The 19179-nt window shown below is 41.6% G+C and overlaps 1 protein-coding gene across 2 annotated transcripts in view; it reads right to left on the bottom strand.

Annotated features, from left to right (window-relative positions):
- TTBK2 (tau tubulin kinase 2) overlaps positions 1 to 19179 on the bottom strand; it is an 85147-nt gene that overhangs the window by 30464 nt on the left and 35504 nt on the right. For both annotated transcript variants that reach the window (XM_075282816.1, XM_075282817.1), the window contains exons 4-6: positions 11010 to 11083; positions 8708 to 8848; positions 5899 to 6003 (exon numbers count right to left, since the gene is read on the bottom strand). In XM_075282816.1, coding sequence (XP_075138917.1) covers positions 5899 to 6003; positions 8708 to 8848; positions 11010 to 11083 — 320 coding nt within the window. The remainder of the gene's footprint in view (positions 1 to 5898; positions 6004 to 8707; positions 8849 to 11009; positions 11084 to 19179) is intronic.

Genomic DNA, 19179 nt, shown 5'->3' with positions numbered 1-19179 from the left:
ATACTAGGTCGGTGTAGATATAGCAAATGTGTATTGGATATACCAATGAAAAAAGTAAAACGCGCTCACTCGGACTGATTGATAAGTAAAAACATAAAAGTGTTTATTTTGAAGATTACGCGTTTCGGGGTTTTATTCGTAGTCACACAGGATCCCACCCCTTCATCAGATCTAAAAAACAATTACAAAAAAAAATTATATATATATATATATATATATATATATATATATATATATATATATATATATATATATATATATATATATATATATATATACACACACACACATGTATTTTATACTAAAATTTTAACACACAATAAAAGATTTTCCTGTGTTTCAATCGTTATTGTATTCAATATTTTCAGCATATTACATTTGTATACTATATATAATATAATATACTGTATATTTTTATATACTATTTTCAATAGAACAAATTTAATTAAGGTATATGCTGAAAATATTGAATACAATAACGATTGAAACACAGGAAAATCTTTTATTGTGTGTTAAAATTTTAGTATAAAATACGTGTATATATATATATATATATATATATATATATATATATATATATATATATATTTTTTGTAATTGTTTTTTAGATCTGATGAAGGGGTGGGATCCTGTGTGACTCCGAATAAAACCCCGAAACGCGTAATCTTCAAAATAAACACTTTTATGTTTTTACTTATCAATCAGTCCGAGTGAGCGCGTTCTACTTTTTTCATTGGTATATCCAATACACATTTGCTATTGGTATACTGTGGATGCAATGCTAAATACAGGCTCCACAATATAGAAATACCTAGCAGCATATGTGAACATCACTGCAAAACGTTGTGATGAATGGAGCTATTTAAGGTCTGGCTGGGACCAGTTGTGCCACAGCCAGCCTTGCATATGTAGTAAATAGACCACACAGCTTTCATTCACCTGTTGGGAGATGTTGATTGCTACCTGATCAACTGGGTCTCTGCATTTGTTAGTACCCAGATATCAAGGGGTAAACTGTGTGGTTCTCAACAAACTATCTGAGAGCTACATATGGGAAAAAGTTATTTTGTAGTTGACTGTATAGGGAAGGCAATACAAATACTAATTGTTGCCTGATAATAGTGAAGTCATACTGCAATTGTGTTATTTTATTTAGGCCAATTTTAAACAAATATTAGTAAAAGTTATGTTTTAGTATTTACTCCTACAGTGATCTAGTTAAGTACCTTGAGTAAATTACCCGTCAGTGACTATGATTGAGAATCAGCAGTAATATAACCCCTGTGTTCTCTACAAGATTTCTATAAAAGTTTATTTCAGGACCAAGTGATAAATTTATCCAGAAACTAGCATATGCCCGCGACTTCGTCTGCGGGTTGGTGTTGGCGCTGATCTGCTTATATTTAGCCAATTGCTGTTGTGGATGATCCGCCTGCTCCCACGTCTCGGCTCTGTTACATCGCAGCATTTGTGCAGCATACAGAGTTGTATGTACATTTCTGCATGTGGAGAGCGTACTCAGCTGTGCTTCAGCGCTGCCTAAGCTCTGCTACATCTGGCCATTTGGGTTACAGGGGTGTTCTTATGTCAGTGTCTGAGCAGCTTCTGTGTTGGAAACGGCTGAATGGATGTTGCAGAAATTTGCCATAGTTCGATCAGCCTGCTCCCGCGTCTCGCCCCTGCTACATCGTTGCATACGCATAGGATACCAAGCTGTATGTATATGTTCGCATATGGAGAGCCTATAGAGGTGTGCTACAGCACTGCCTAAACTCTGCTACATCGGGCAATTGTGATTACAGGTGTTTGGTTATGTGACTGAGCAGCTTCTGTGTTACAAAGGGCTGAACGGATGTTGCTGAAATGTGCTAAACCCCCTTCCCCCATCAGAGGCAGAACAACACATTCCCCATCATACTCACTGAAACTCTACACCCGATATACTCTTGTTGCCCACACACAGCCTGCATGTTATGTAGTTTCCTGATCTCCCATGAGACCCCATTTTCTTCAGCTTTCACACGGTGCAGCTTCATCCTATATAGCCCCGCCCATAAAAATAGCATGTAGCTCCGCCCACTGCCTAGCATGATCCTATCCGAGAATGGCTCAAGGACCTTTGATGATGTCATCACAGGTCCTTTAGTGTTGTGTGTGAACCTAAATTCCTTCACTGCGGTCGTGTAGTGACATCATTTACCAGGATAAAAAGTAGCCTATGTTTTAATTCGGGGTTCCTATTTATGCATGTAGCAAATTTCATGCAAATCCGTTCAGGCGTTTTTGAGGAACAAACAAACTTTCACATTTATAATATAATATTATAGTAGGATAGGATTATGGCCTTCCTTTTTAGATTTAGTTTTCTTTAGGCATAATAGGCCCAAAAATTTTCACTTTAAGAAATATCAGTTTAGCACTAATATATTCACTGATAGACCTCCTCAGTCGCACCATTCTTGGTATATCTTCAACACCATTGGACGAACATACTCCACAAGGTTGGTAGTTTTTGAAATAGCTCCGTGGCTAGTCAATCTTTTCATTTTGGTTTATCCTTACAATCACTAACTAGATACTGATTGTGTGAATAAGGCCCAATACTAAAGCCAGGCTTCAGAAGTCACTCAGATCCTTTATTCTACTCCAGATTCACACAAACTCATCCATGGAAAACTTGCTGATGTGATTTTATGCAATCTGGGGTCAAATTTCTAATTTCCATACAGGGAAGCTACAATCTTGAAAGGACATGTGCCTCTAATATAGTAGCCATTCAGTGTATATGATCTAATTAGACCAGTGTCCTCATGTGGTCTTCCAACTGAGCTATCTGCAGAAATGTTACATACTACAGGTTACTACACGCAGCTTCCCAGATGTGAACCCTACATAAAGAGGTTTTGGGGGTCCAGGATATTGATGGTCTATTACAATAGGCTATCAGTGTTAATCCCACAGACCTATGACTCTCATCACCCCCCCCCAATCAACTGCTTGAAGAGTCCACACCACTTGAGCAAGCAGTGAGGCCTCTTCCTCATCTTCCTTGGTCTGTGCACCTGCACTTTATCTACACAGTAGCAGCTATGCAGGATAACGCACATCTGTTCCATTAGCCGCAACACCCTGAACAGTCACTTCTATATAATATGTAGGTAGATAGATGAGGGTAAATAATGAAACAGCCACAGTGCTCACCCATATAACGTGGCTCCTTCAAAGAAATGATCAAGAATAAGGGCCCCTCAGATCCGATATTGATGCCTATCCTAACATCTTGATTCCAGAAAACCTCTTAGCATAGGAGTTCACTAATCCAATGTTACAGCGTTTTGCCAGAACATAGTTGTGCAAATCTGTACATCTATCACAATGGTGCTGTGTATAAATATTATATATTCTTTACCCACATGTGGCACACATGTCCACAGCTTATTTCTAGTATTGCAGCTGACCCCTTTCAGGTAAAAAAAAATTGCACTGAAAGACCACAAACAACTTAAAGGGCTTTTCCAGGCTAAAAAGAAGGTAAAGGATTTATGCAGATAAAAAAATAGCATATATATGCACACGGGGCCCTTGCAGCACCTACTGTTAGTATACAGTGCAAATAAGGGCTCAGGAAGCCTATGTGCTTGGCTCTCTCTTACACCAATGTCTCTGCTCTTCTCCTGCTGCTTGTACATAGAGTAGAGCAGGGTTGTTCATATGACAGGATTGGGGCATCAGCTGGGGTGGCAGGGAAACAATACTTCTAGCCCCGGCTGTGCTCTGCAACCCCAAGAATGAGGGACCTGTGTGTGTGTATATATATTAGTAAGTACGCTTATCCAGTACAGGGAATGCACTATTAAACATTTCTCTTTATCTATATAACCTCTTTAAGGACAAGCAAATGATACACATCCTTTTTATTTGCCTCTATTCAAGCAGAGGGCGTCCTTTTTGGGTGCGCCAGTGATGATGTGAATGAGCACTTACGTGGCCACTGCAGACAATCATTGATTTTTTTTTTTTATATATTTTTTTTTTTTATTTCTTTTGGGAGGGGGAATACACCTTTTTCTCTACTACTATCAGATAACCCCTTTAAAAACTCTACAGTATGTTAAGCGACATAGTCCCTTTAAAAACAGAGCTGCAACGCTCCATTCTCCAAAATGGATTAAGAAAGAAATTAGCCTATAAAGTGAAATTTAATTAGTCATTTTCAACTTCATTTAACAAACCAGTGGTTGTAGGGAGCCTAAGGAAAGGCCGCGCAGGCTCCCACCGTTCTGTGTTTGTCCGCAAACTCCTATTCAGATCATTAGCGACTTCACGGCAGAGGCCAGGTGCCTGAATGCAAATCCAGTTAGGACTCTGCCAGCATGTGATGCAAATCTATTCTGCAACAAATCAAATTCTCCTCTCTCATCTAGAATACAGCTAACATGATTATGAGGCCACTATTGCCTATGGAGACACAGGCTTCCGTGCCGCAATGTTTCCGAACACTATAATAAATGTTTGTTATTGCTGGATAGCATCCTGTAGCAACAAGCATCCCATTCGGCCAGCTCAGTACACCTGCTATTTTTGGCTTATGAATTCTGCAACATTCATTATTAATGAAGTGTCGCACAAGACTGGCAAAACAGGAAAGAAAAAAAAAAAAAAAAAAGAAGACGTATCCATTAGTGACTTAGATTTTCCTTGCCTAGGAATGAACCCTTGCATCTTTAGCCATACGTAAAAGCTCCAGTTCTCACCCTGTACTAGGATTTTATTCCCATGTCAGACATGTATTTTCCTGACATCTTTCTTCCTTTTGCAGTTACTGCGGCCATTTTAGCAGCTTTAGAGCTTTAACATTGACTACAAAATGTCACAAAACAGGGAGTTTAAACAGAGGTTATTGTCAAATTTTACACTAAAATGAACTTCTTCAAGACCACGCACTGTGAATGTACAGTACATGGTCCTAGGCTTTAGACCCACAACCAGGGCTGTGAAATTGGAAGGTTAAAATATTGATCCCGACTCCTATTATTCTACCGCCAACCTCACAGCCCTGCGCTCCACACTGTAAACATATGTAAAGGGCCTAAGACTCCTTGCACTCCTGAACATGTGGAAACCTATACAATCGAGGGTAAAAGATGGAAAAAGAAATTACAGCAGAAAAATCCTTACAATGGAAATATACAATGAATGTTGACCTAAGGCACCAATTTCAGCAGGGCCGGCCAATCTTGGCTATGTTCACATCTACGCTAGAGTATCCATTGGAGAATCAGTCGCAGAATCTGCCAAAAATTGGCAGTTAAAAATGACAGACACCCTATGGACCCTTTTATAGTCAATTAGGTACGCCAGGCTCCTTGTGAAACCACTGTATTAGCGGTCCTCCTCTCCATTGTTTGGATACTCCAACTAACCCAAACAACAGAGCCAGAGCTAGTGGGAACCTAGCATAATGTATAAATGGGCTTAATGAATATCCTGAGATCACAGTGGTCAGGGAAGCGAAGGATCGGGCAGTTGAGCCACTACTAGAGCTGCCTGACAGCAGTTAGTCCCCCTACTCCTTATAGACAACCCATTCACAACCAACCAAGCTGAACATGCAGGTACATTGGGGTGTTCAGGAGGGAGAGCAGTCCGATGAACAGGAGCTTAACCCACAGTTATCCATCTTTAGATTATAAACTTATCAGAGCGTCTCAGCTCCACCTCCATAAACTCTAGACTCGCTTTTTGCACTCCACATGTACACTCTGTGAGACCATCTGAAAGTTTCCTTATGTAAAAGTGAAGAAATAAAATGAATGTACACTGCAGACAATGAGAATTATTTTTACAGACTTTTATAAAGGCCATTGATGCCTCAGGTCAGGTTACTTTCACACTTACCGGCCGAACGTCTCCACAGGAGTTTGTAAACTGCCTTGCCAGCCCAAAATCCAGCATGTAACACTTCCGACAGGTACTGGGAAACCGGCCCATTGCAAAATTAGACTGTTAGGAAAGGTAAGAAGAGAACATTGAAAAAGGAACAAACGATATAAAACCTAATGAGTAGTATTGCAATAAACAATACCTACTACAAATGAACATGTTCCAAATATCACTGCCCCAACGTTGTCCTGTATGCTTATCAGCAGAAAGTAAGCTGCCATTTATGGCTACTATATGATCGCCACAATCTCCTAAACCTCATGCTGAGAAACACTAATCTAATCTGATACAAATGTAAAATCCCATTGATCATGGAATATATTCTTAAAGGGGCTTTTCATGTCTTCTGACAATCGACAGTATTATACACAGCTAGAAAGCTGACAATCCGCTGAATTCAGTGCACGGTCAGCTTTGCCGGTATGTACCCTGGTGAGGGATATATCGGTACTTTTAGTTTCAGCACCAAAACCGCTAAACTGTCAGAAAGTCGGACATTACAGGTCAACATCATTGTAACCCCGAGCTGTAAGGTCTGCCCTTCTGACAGTGCAGGGGTATTAGTGCTGAAAGTAACTTATGGCACAGATATATCTGGCACCAGAGTGCATACTGACAAAGCTGACCGTGCACCAAATTCTGAGCACTGTGAACTTTCTAGCGGTATACTATACCAATGTCAGAGGCTATGGACACCTTTTTACTGTTCATTTGCTCCATTAGGGTGCATTCACACTGAGTAAACGCTAGCTTATTCTGAACGTAAAACACGTTCAGAATAAGCGGCGTCTAAAGCAGCTCCATTCATCTCTATGGGAGCGGGGATACGAGCGCTCCCCATAGAAATGAATGGGCTGCTTCTTTCACTCCGTGCAGTCCCATTGAAGTGAATGGGGAGTGCCGGCGTATACGGCAAGCTCTGCTCATGCCGGAGCGTACACGCCGGCACTCCCCATTCACTTCAATGGGACTGCACGGAGTGAAAGAAGCAGCCCATTCATTTCTATGGGGAGCGCTCGTATGCCGGCTCCCATAGAGATGAATGGAGCTGCTTTAGGGTGCATTCACACTGAGTAAACGCTAGCTTATTCTGAACGTAAAACACGTTCAGAATAAGCGGCGTCTAAAGCAGCTCCATTCATTTCTATGGGAGCGGGGATACGAGCGCTCCCCATAGAAATGAATGGGCTGCTTCTTTCACTCCGTGCAGTCCCATTGAAGTGAATGGGAAGTGCCGGCGTGTACGGCAAGCTCTGCTCATGCCGGAGCGTACACGCCGGCACTCCCCATTCACTTCAATGGGACTGCACGGAGTGAAAGAAGCAGCCCATTCATTTCTATGGGGAGCGCTCGTATCCCCGCTCCCATAGAAATGAATGGAGCTGCTTTAGACGCCGCTTATTCTGAACGTGTTTTACGTTCAGAATAAGCTAGCGTTTACTCAGTGTGAATTCACCCTTAGACGCCGCTTATTCTGAACGTGTTTTACGTTCAGAATAAGCTAGCGTTTACTCAGTGTGAATTCACCCTAAATGTGAAATGAAGCAGCTTTCTAAACAAGCCTCATTGAGTATTCCTACCATGTCGCTGCTGTAGAGTATGAGAGACTCCATAACGTATCTAGCTTCAATACTGAACCTGACATAGATCTAACAGTACACAGTGGCCGTCTGTCTGTGCTATGCTCCCCTCCTTTCTCTTAGTTCAAGCGTTTGCAGCAGGGAGAGGTAGGAGCTTGTGCATAGCAGAGTCAAACAACCAAGTTATCGGAGGGCAGATCACACAGCTGTATATAGGGAGGGAAATCATAGTTTAAAAGGACACAGCAAGCGCAGAGCCCCCATGGCAAATTCTACAGGAGAAGAGGAATCACACACTCCTCAGCATTAGGGTCTGTCTCTGGAGAAGACATCCTTCAAATACTCTAGAACTGGGAAAATCCGTACAGGAAATGAAGTTGTCCTGATACATGAGGGACAGTGAAGAGACCGTGGTATACACAGACCTGTCATCTAAACTAGAGCCTATTGCAAACTGCATATTAATGGAACTGGAAATAGAACTTCAGCCTGAAACGTTTGGTCGTGCAACTTCAAGGTCACCAGAACATATGATAAAATCCTTCTTTTCCTTGTGTCCATAGCCTACCAAGCAGCTTTGAAGATGACACACCACGTTACTGCCTCTACGACTATAAAATATTCCAGTGTGATCCATTTGTTCTTTGTTAGCCATCTGTATGGTATTTGCAGTCAGACTGTTTTAGTCTTTCTAATTTACAGTTTATGTATGGAATGTGCTCATTAATTTGTGCTGAATATACAAAATGGTATATATTGTGTCAGAGCAGATTCATTTCTGCTTCGCTGGCCTTTATAAACTTCCATAAGCAACACCATATTGCGCACATTAACCCCTGAATTTACCATTCCAGTTGTTTAAGCATTAACAAAAGCCATGCAATTATCCAAAGCAATGCGGGCACAACAGCTCAACCTCCTGGAAAGCGAATGATCTCTGTTATGGAACGTAATATATGTAAAATACTATTGTCTTCCTAATTGTAGCCAAGCTAATATATACAATGTACCTATAATTAGGTTCTAAGGCTGTTCACATCTATGCTGGGGGTCCTGTTTGGGGTCTCTGTTACAGATTTCTACATATTTGCTGGTAAAAATAGTGTAGCTCTGGGGGGGTTTTCTAGTAGTGATGGATGAATTTGTTACCAAAGAAAATATACTACGCATTATCTAGTACTTACTGGTTTGATATCTCTGTGTAGGAATCCTACAGAATGAATGCTCTCAATAGCTTCCAAGATCTGTCGCCCAAGTCGCAGCATGGTGCTGATAGAGAAGGTACCTCTGGATTGGCTTCGCCGGAGATCTGCCAAATTCCGACCCTAAAGTGATGAGACCCCCTTTTTAAACACTGCATGTAATTCATAAAAGCTTCCAAGAAAGCACAAGGGGTCTAAATAATGAATACAAAATGTGCAATTGTTTTTCTAGGTTTCTCTTATTGTTCTGCTTTTGGGTAACTTCTCTCTTTTTTTTTTTGTCTAAGAGATTCTAAAGGGGGAACCTCATTTGTAAAGTCTAAATGCATTAATAGGGCAAATGTAAAAGAAGTGGTCTTAATGAGAAGACAGGTAGGTTTATTGCACAGACCCCCTTAGTGTAATTTCCAGAAGATAATAAAGAATAACAGCAAGAATCCATCTTTGAAGCGATGTATATTTATATAATGTAATACTTGTGGCTGTAGCTAAAGCGGTAGCTGAGCACATACGTTTTGCATACTAGCAATAATGGCATCGAGTCTAATACACAAATGGCATCTCCACTCCTAGAAGGTATATTTTCTGCTTCAGTCTTTACCGACTACAATTTAGGCCCTAGTAGTTATGTTATTGGTTTCATAAACAAAATTAAAAAGTAGGGCCTTCACGGGCACAGGCTTATGTTCCTCAAAGCAATCACTTTCTTAGCGTATTTGACAAAATGCTACTATAGCAGGGGTCCCTAACCACCGGTCCACAGACTAGGACCAGGCCGTTGGGGTTTTCTTGCCGGTCCGCGGAGCGGTGGGCTGGCCTCAGTCTTACCTGGATACTTTACGCAAGGCCACAATCCTGGTAACGTGTAAACTATCAGGGGTACTATTCCGTTATCGGGCCAGCAGCAGCGCAGTTCAGCAGCAGCTTTCGGGACAGCAGTTCAGCAGCGGGAATTACAATGACATCCGAGGACTGCTGGCCCGATGCTTGTGCCCAGTAACCAGTACATCGATGACCCCCCTCCCCCATCCTTCTCCTCCTGCCAGTGCTGCCCCCCAGCTCTCCTTACATCTTCCCCGTACCCTCTCCCCGCCACACGACTAGGCCTCACCTCAGCGCTAGTACCGAGACCGAAAGGAAAGACACCGGGGCTCAATCCAGGCCCTGACAAGAAACACGCCGACTATAGGAACGGTGAGCTACAGCGAGCCGGAGGGACAAACTTTCTGCAGCGTCCGGCGGCTATCTAGTAGCATTCATTGCTCAAGATTTACGGTGAGGCCTATTACAGGGAGAGGGTACGGGGCAGATGTAAGAAGAGCTGGGGGGCAGCACTGGAAGGAAGAGGAGGATGAGGGCATCGATCGATGTACTGCCTACTACACACAAGCACGGCCTCTATCATCGGGCCAGCATCGGCTTAGTCATGTGGCGGGGAGAGGGTACGGGGTAGATGTAAGGAGAGCTGGGGGGCAGCACTGGAAGGAGGAGGAGATGGAGGGGGGGTCATTGATGTACTGGCTACTGGGCACAAGCATCGGGCCAGCAGTCCTCGGATGTCATTGTAATTCCCGCTGCAGAACTGAACTGCTGTCCCGAAAGCTGGTGCTGAAATGCGCTGCTGCTGGCCCGATAACGGAATAGTACCCTATCAGGTAGCGCAGCGTCCTGTAACTCTCAAGGACACCGCACTACCCGATAGTTTATACATTACCATAGGAACATAGCCTAGCGTGAAGTATCCAGGCTCGGTGTATAGCGATTCGTCATGTCCGCATGCCCTGCAAGCATCCCGGCGGAGAGCCTTCCCATCCACACCTTGCAGCCCACCTATAGACGGGACATAAGGAACACACTTCTGGTGTCACTGCCTCCCATCATCCCTAGATGGGACTGTCTTGTTGCAGATAAACAAGCCCGGTGGTCCCATTGATCCAGGGAAATAAGCCCGGTGCTTCCATTCATTCTGAAGCTATGGTGAGTTGAGTCACAATCACATTAAACATGTCCTAATTATGCACCAAAATCCAACCCCCTCCATAACCTCACCCCCATATGACCAAAACCCCACCCCCACCCCACCAGGCCATGGAAAAAACAGTCTTGCTTGAACCCGGTCCCTGGTGCAAAAAAGGTTGGGGACCACTGTGCTATAGCATACCTTACCGCATAGCTAAAACTGTGCTTCTTGGCGGATACTGTCCAGACTGGATAGACTTGTATTTTCCTTGTTTCACATTCATTTTAAGAATAACCTTTGGGAATACTTTGTCATGACACTTACCTGTAACTGCATGACCACATAATTGAATCGATCGTTCCTCCCACATCCTATGAAGCGACAGACATGATCTTTACCTACAAAAGAGAACAGAATACACATACATCAGCATTACCATCCAATGAAGACCTGATCAGCCTTCATGTGAAACATCCTATAACATGTAAGGGCCCAATTTTTTCTCCAGAACCAGCTACTATTGTATACACATGTGGATATGGAACACAACATCATGCAGCTATAATTCCTTCAAGTCTGTCTTCCATCACTTAACGTTTTTATGGCTTTTCCTGTAGTCCGTGATGGTTCCAGGATGCATCACTGCAGTTTTCTTCATCAAGCACGCTCAATACAACAGACACAAAATGACGAAGATTTAATTGCAGACATAAAAGGTTTCTGACGGCAGCTTCAGAAGCTATAAAAAGCGAGCAGATGACGCTGCATGTCACATATTTGTTTCTCTCGACCTAGGATCATAACTAAACATACAAAGTGATGGTTATCTGGGTAAATCTTCAGTAATATTCCATTAAAAAAAATAATAAAAAATATATATATATATAAAAGGAGCCTCTCCTAACATCACTTACAATACATTACAGCACAATACAGAGTGATCAAGAACAAGATGCTTCAGAATTACTTCATGAGGAATATAAGCATTTACTAATACAGACATGTCAAGAGAGCTGACAAATCCTCCTGTAGGTCAAAGACGTATAAGCTAACAAAACAAGGAAATAATCAAGTGGTCCGAACATAGAAGTATAATGTCAGGTAGTATTGGATCAGCTTTGGGAAGATCTAAGGCTGGGTTCACACCTGCGCCCAGTCTCAACCAGGAGATTCCATTCCCAATTCCACTTTAAAAATGTGGAGAGCAAAGTCCTGCAAACAGCGCTTTTCTCTCCGTATTTTCTGCCCTTTTCGGGCAGAAACCCGGCAGACCCATTATAATCTACGGGGACTGCAGGTTTCCAAAGGTACTTTTTTTTTTTTAAGCGGAAAAGATCTCTGTTCAAATGGGGGGACCCCAAAGGGGTAACTAGAGAAACACTAAACATCAGAAACTCAGAAGTCTTTATTGGTAGTGGTCTGGGCGCTGAGACTTCCCCCAATGTACAGGCTCATACACAGTCTATGAGTCCATATAACACTCACTCGGCTCTCAGCTGAGCAGGACTTCCAAGAACCATTTGTCAAGAGTTCTCAGCACAACACTTCTCTTATACAATTTAGAAACATATTAACAAAGACTACTTTCCCCCCATTTACAACACTTCTCTATTTTTTCTTAAGACCATGTCTTGCTCTGGAGGATCTGGCATCTCCGTCCTTCGTACATAGTGGCCACTGAAATCAATTAACATTATTATTATTATCACCACCACCACCACCATCATTATTATTAATAACATTCTAATATATTTATTTAGCTAGCTTATATAGCACCATCACTATTCATTAAAGGGCTCACAATCTAAAATCCCTATCAGTAGGTCTTTGGATTGTGGGAGGAAACCCAAGGGAAGAACATACATACTCCTTTCAGATGTTGTCCTTGGCTGGATTCGAACTTAAGACTCCAGCGCTGCAAGGCTAACCACTGAGCCACCATGCCTCCCCACACGTTTGTTCAAAGAAAAACGTGGTCCCTGCATATCCTATTACTGAATACAGAGCACTGTCAGCTTTGCCAGTATGCGCACCGATGCCGGAGATATCAGTGCCGTTAGTTTGAGCACCAATATCCCTCCATTGTCAGAAGGGTAGGCCTTACAGTCTAGCTAGTGCGAAAATAACAGACATCCTACAGGCCCCATTATATCAATAAAGTCCCTCAGGATCTGTTGTTATCCCTCTTTAGAAGGAACCATCAATGACCAAAACAAATTAAAGGAATTATTCGCTTTCTAATATTGATGGCCATCCTTAAGCTAGGCCTTTAATAGTAGGTCTGCTGAGGTCCAACAGCAGGGAGTTCAGTAATGCATACATGCCGTATGTCGCACTCGTCACTCGCCATGTGTGCTGTGGCAGTGCCAGGTATTGCAGTGCTGTATAGGAATAGCTGACATATGGGTCACCACTGTTGGTCCAAGGAAGACTATCAATAATAGAAAATGGATAACCCTGTAAACAATGCAGATATGAACGCACCCTTAGTTATATTGTAAAAGAATCTTGGTGGGAAAATAAAATCAAGCATATATATATATTTCAGAATTTTATTTAATTCCAACCACAACACACTTTTGCACGGCTCTGCCACAACGGGCTACCACAACCTTCCCGGCGTTTTACTGACAAAGTGTCTTTAAGATGGTTCACCTCCACATATTAAATCATTATGTGAATCATAAAGAGACCTGTAATGTAATTTCACATTTAATGAGATGGTGACAAAAATAGAAGGTGCTTTAAATATTTCACTATATGACTCTTCCAGACATCAGGTATGACTATGCTTTTTTTTGTCTCAGATCTTTATATGGTCAAATAACGTCCTACAAAAATCCCACTGCTGTTCTCCGGGCATCTATAAAAAGTGTTTCTTGACGCCAATGTATTTAGATAAAGAACGGCATGTTTGCACTTACAATAATATCATTAAAGGGTACAATATAAAGTCCAGATCGGCCATGCTTACAGTTAGCCACCAGCTCAGCTCTAAACCACATTGCCATTATTTTCTGGATAAATCCAATATGCGGACCACATCAAGGGACACTTATCTGCTGCACAGCAGAAATAAGGGAACATTCTCGCTATTCTACCACTGCTGGATTCTACTTCAATACAGATTTTACACTGCTAAAGAAAAAAAACCTATTTAAAGGGAGTGTCACCAGGATGAAGCATATTAAACCAGTAACACAGTTAGATAGGTAAGGCTCACCTGAATTTCATTTGCCCATGAAAATGTCCCCATTTTTCACAATATGCAAACGAGCAGTTTGGAGCACCAAAGGTAGCTCCATTGCTCCAAACTGCTATACCAAACACTGTTCTAATATGCTGGTGCAAATGCACTGTACTAGTGGTTTAATGGGCTTCACCCAGGTGACGGACTCCTTTAAAGATGACCTTTCAGGTCCTTGGGCACATGAGGTATTATATACCGCCAGAAAACAGACAGTGAGCTGAATCGGCTTTCCTGTTATGGGCCCCTGCTGAAGAGCTATCAGTGCTGTTACCGTAGCTCTTCAGTGTCAGAAGGGTGTTTGACAGTCTGTGAGGAACACTCCTACTGACAGTATAGTCCATAGCACTGTACTATGAGGGGCTGTTCCTTACAGCCCAGCCATGACGCTAAGCGTTGAGGAACGACCCCTCATGTCAGTGCTCGTCCATAGACTAGTACTGGAGAGAACCTACAAACTCAGATTTTGTCCTTGAGTGGATTCCAACCCAGGACTCCAGCGCTGCAAAGCAACAGTGCTAATCATTGAGCCATCAGTCTATGGAAACATCCAAGCATGGTGGTCTCCAGTGGTGTAGTATTACAACATTAAATTTTCTAATTTTTTTTTTTATACAGAAAGTAGTATTCAAAGAGGCATCTTTCACTCTCCAAACACGTCTAATGGAAGAGGCATCAAGTATATTCCCCACCAAACATTTAAAGATTGACTTAAAACACCCCAAAACGTAGACTCTCTGTACATTTTGGACCATCTTCATGCATCTCAAGGCACTGTTACATCCAGTTTGAGATAAAATTTAACCAACTTGTAAGACAAGTATGTATGACTTAAAGGGATCCTGTCACTCACACACAATTTTTTCTAGGTACCATGTCGGAATAGCCTTAAGAAAGGCTATTCATCTCCTACCTTTCGTCGTCTTCTCCGTGCCGCCGTTCACCTATAATCCTGGTTTTTCTCGGTATGCAAATTAGCTCTCTCGCCGCACTGGGGGCGGGCCCCAGCTCTCAAACAGCACTGGGGGCGTCCCCAATGCTGCGAGAGAACTCTCTCCAGCGCTGCCTCCATCTTTGTCAGCAGCGTCCTCTTCAGCTTCTTCTTCCGGCGGTGGCTTGTAACTTCTAGGCCTCGGGCAGAGCAGACAGCGCATGCCCACAAGCCACAAGAAAATGGCCGCTTACAATACTGTGCAAGCGGCCATTTTCTCATGGCCTGTGGGCATGTGCAGTCAGCTTTGCCCGAGGCCTAGAAGTTACAAGCCACCGCCGGAAGAAGAGGATGAAGAGGACGCTGCTGACAAAGATGAAGGCGGCGTTGGAGAGAGTTCTCTCACAGCATTGAGGATGCCCCCAGTGCTGTTTGATAGCTGGGGGCCCCCGCCCAGTGCTGCGAGAAAGCTAATTTGCATACAGAGAAAAAACGGGATTGTAGGCGAATGGCAGCGCGGAGAAGACGACGAAAGGTAGGAGAATAGCCTTTCTTAAGGCTATTCCGACATGGTACCTAGAAAAAAAATTGTGTGTGAGTGACAGGATCCCTTTAAAACAAAGAAACGTCAGTCACTGCCTTGTATTAAAAACAAGATGATTAAGAGGAAACAAAATTTGCCAAAACTTAACAGAATTCTGACTCATACTAAACCAACTAAATAGATGGTATAAATGCAAACTAGACTGTCAGAGGGCATGTTCACATGGCAGAAATGGTAGTGGAATTTGAGGTGCCTTCTTTATAATACAAAATGTATTTTTTTTAATCTTTTAAATCCAGATCTTAAAATATTTAACTTTTTTCCCTGATAAGTATTTTTTTGTTTTTTTTTAATTTTTTTGCAGAAGATTATGGAGGCTGCCATCTTGCCCAAGTCTCTCCTCTGCTCCGTTAATTGCATTTAGTGATCTGTTTTACAGCAGTCTTATGACCACAGGCAGCATTAGACTGGAATAATCACATTAAAGTCTATTGGAGAGTTTCCCACACATGCTCTGTGGAGGGAGAGGGAGTAGTAGACAATCTATATCATCATCTATTGTCAGTAGTGGATGCAGTGTTATCCTATATGTCATGTAAATGAGATGACTGCAGCAAAGAAAACCCCTTGAGAATTTGCAAGCATCAATGTATTTGATTTTGCTTAATTTGTTTGGGTTTTTTTTTTTTTTTTTTTTTAAGACAGTGACATGGAAAGTTAAAAAAAAAACCTTTAAAAAATTTTTTTTTAACAAAAACAGTTTAAAAATAGTTAAATTTTCTGGTGACAAATTCCCTTTAATTACTAAGACGCACACAAAGTCCCTCTAGAGACACTTTGGCAAACTAGTCTCAGCCTAATCTATGACATATTCCAAATTAAATCCATTTACAGGATTAAGTAATTAGCCTCAAATTTTATGGCTTTATAAGTCACGGGGGACGTCATTTATTATTAAGAGCATTTTTTGTGAGTTAGAAGTGTTGTATCATACAGTGTTCTATCGTTTTCTATGCTTTTGCTTCAATGCCATTCCCCAATGACATTTAAAGAACAGGTTCCACAATGCAGCCGTTCCATCCAAATATTGAAATGGCCTTACTTTGTTTAACCATTACAGAGAGCATACCCACAGAAAAATCATCATGAACTAAATATGCAAGCGAGTCACGAGAACATAGAGAGTGTGTACCCAGGGGTAGAACCAGATTCTCCACATACTGAATCGCTGTCCCTATTGCACATTTCTTGACTACCCATTGTGCTGCCTGTGTCATGGCACAGGCAGCAAAATCTCACACGGGCACCACTAGCCACAAGGCTGGCTCATGCATGTTATTGTCGGTCCACCCAGTTACATCATTCTTACCAGTATGAGGTTTCACTATGGGAAAGTCTATCAATCTAGGAATGGGTACAACAAATATTTTCTGAATTTTTACCACTATTTTAATCAAAAACAAAGGTATGTTCCCTAAGATGTTTATGGCTCTTAAAAATGGTGTTTTTGTCAGTCTTTCAGGAACAGTAAGAATAGCATAGACCACAGGGCCAGTTTTGCTGTGAAAAACACAGGAATGCAAAGATCAATTGACTTAGGAGGATTCTTGAGTATGTCAAAATACAACGTACATTGATGCCATACTTAAAATATGAAGAAAATCTGATGTCCAGCAGCCACGTTAAAATTCAAAAAAGACTTTAATTCTAATTAAAAACCGTATATATACATTTGGGTAGCAGCACTCCCTGCTCGAGTCGTGAAAAAGATCAAATGGCGTCGGCTGACGTGTTTCAGAACCTGCGTTCCTTAGTCAGGCTATGACTAAGGAACGCAGGTTCTGAAATGCTTCAGCCGACGCCATTTGATCTTTTTCACAACTCGAGCAGGGAGTGCTTCTACCCAAATGTATGTATGTATATACAGTCCTATGAAAAAGTTTGGGCACCCCTATTAATCTTAATCATTTTTAGTTCTAAATATTTTGGTATTTGCAACAGCCATTTCAGTTTGATATATCTAATAACTGATGGACACAGTAATATTTCAGGATTGAAATGAGGTTTATTGTACTAACAGAAAATGCGCAATATGCATTAAACCAAAATTTGACCGGTGCAAAAGTATGGGCACCTCAACAGAAAAGTGACATTAATATTTAGTAGATCCTCCTTTTGCAAAGATAACAGCCTCTAGTCGCTTCCTGTAGCTTTTAATCAGTTCCTGGATCCTGGATAAAGGTATTTTGGACAAACAATTCAAGTTCAGTTAAGTTAGATGGTGGCCGAGCATGGACAGCCCGCTTCAAATCATCCCACAGATGTTCAATGATATTCAGGTCTGGGGACTGGGATGGCCATTCCAGAACATTGTAATTGTTCCTCTGCATGAATGCCTGAGTTGATTTGGAGCGGTGTTTTGGATCATTGTTTTGCTGAAATATCCATCCCCGGCGTAACTTCAACTTCGTTACTGATTCTTGAACATTATTCTCAAGAATCTGCTGATACTGAGTGGAATCCATGCGACCCTCAACTTTAACAAGATTCCCGATGCCGGCATTGGCCACACAGCCCCAAAGCATGATGGAACCTCCACCAAATTTTACAGTGGGTAGCATGTGTTTTTCTTGGAATACTGTTTCTTTTTGGACGCCATGCATAACGCCTTTTTTTATAACCAAACAACTCAATTTTTGTTTCCAAAATGAAGCTGCCTTGTCCAAATGTGCTTTTTCATACCTCAGGCAACTCTATTTGTGGCGTACGTGCAGAAACGGCTTCTTTCTCATCACTCTCCCATACAGCTTCTCCTTGTGCAAAGTGCGCTGTATTGTTGACCGATGCACAGTGACACCATCTGCAGCAAGATGATGCTGCAGCTCTTTGGAGGTGGTCTGTGGATTGTCCTTGACTGTTCTCACCATTCTTCTTCTCTGCCTTTCTGATATTTTTCTTGGCCTGCCACTTCTGGGCTTAACAAGAACTGTCCCTGTGGTCTTCCATTTCCTTACTATGTTCCTCACAGTGGAAACTGACAGGTTAAATCTCTGAGACAGCTTTTTGTATCCTTCCCCTGAACAACTATGTTGAACAATCTTTGTTTTCAGATCATTTGAGAGTTGTTTTGAGTAGCCCATGATGCCACTCTTCAGAGGAGATTCAAATAGTAGAACAACTTGCAATTGGCCACCTTAAATACCTTTTCTCATGATTGGATACACCTGGCTATGAAGTTCAAAGCTCACTGAGGTTACAAAACCAATTTTGTGCTTCAGTAAGTCAGTAAAAAGTAGTTAGGAGTATTCAAATCAATAAAATGATAAGGGTGCCCATACTTTTGCACCGGTCAAATTTTGGTTTAATGCATATTGCGCATTTTCTGTTAGTACAATAAACCTCATTTCAATCCTGAAATATTACTGTGTCCATCAGTTATTAGATATATCAAACTGAAATGGCTGTTGCAAACACCAAAATATTTAGAACTAAAAATGATTAAGATTAATAGGGGTGCCCAAACTTTTTCATAGGACTATATATATATATATATATATATATATATATATATATATATATACACACACACACACGTTTTTTTAATTGGAATGAAATAAAGTTTTTTGAATTTTAACGTGGCTGCTGGACATCAGATTTTCTTCATATCAAGTACTCCGAGCCGACGGTGATTTAACTTGTCCGTGCACCCAGTGCATTCTCCAGAACCGTGAGTTGGTCCAAATGAAGGACATATATGGACATTATATTAACT

Source organism: Leptodactylus fuscus, chromosome 7 (genome assembly GCF_031893055.1).
Source record: "Leptodactylus fuscus isolate aLepFus1 chromosome 7, aLepFus1.hap2, whole genome shotgun sequence".
Taxonomy (NCBI): domain Eukaryota; kingdom Metazoa; phylum Chordata; class Amphibia; order Anura; family Leptodactylidae; genus Leptodactylus; species Leptodactylus fuscus.
Note: the sequence above shows the minus strand (reverse complement) of the source record. Positions and strands in the feature narration are given on the sequence as shown.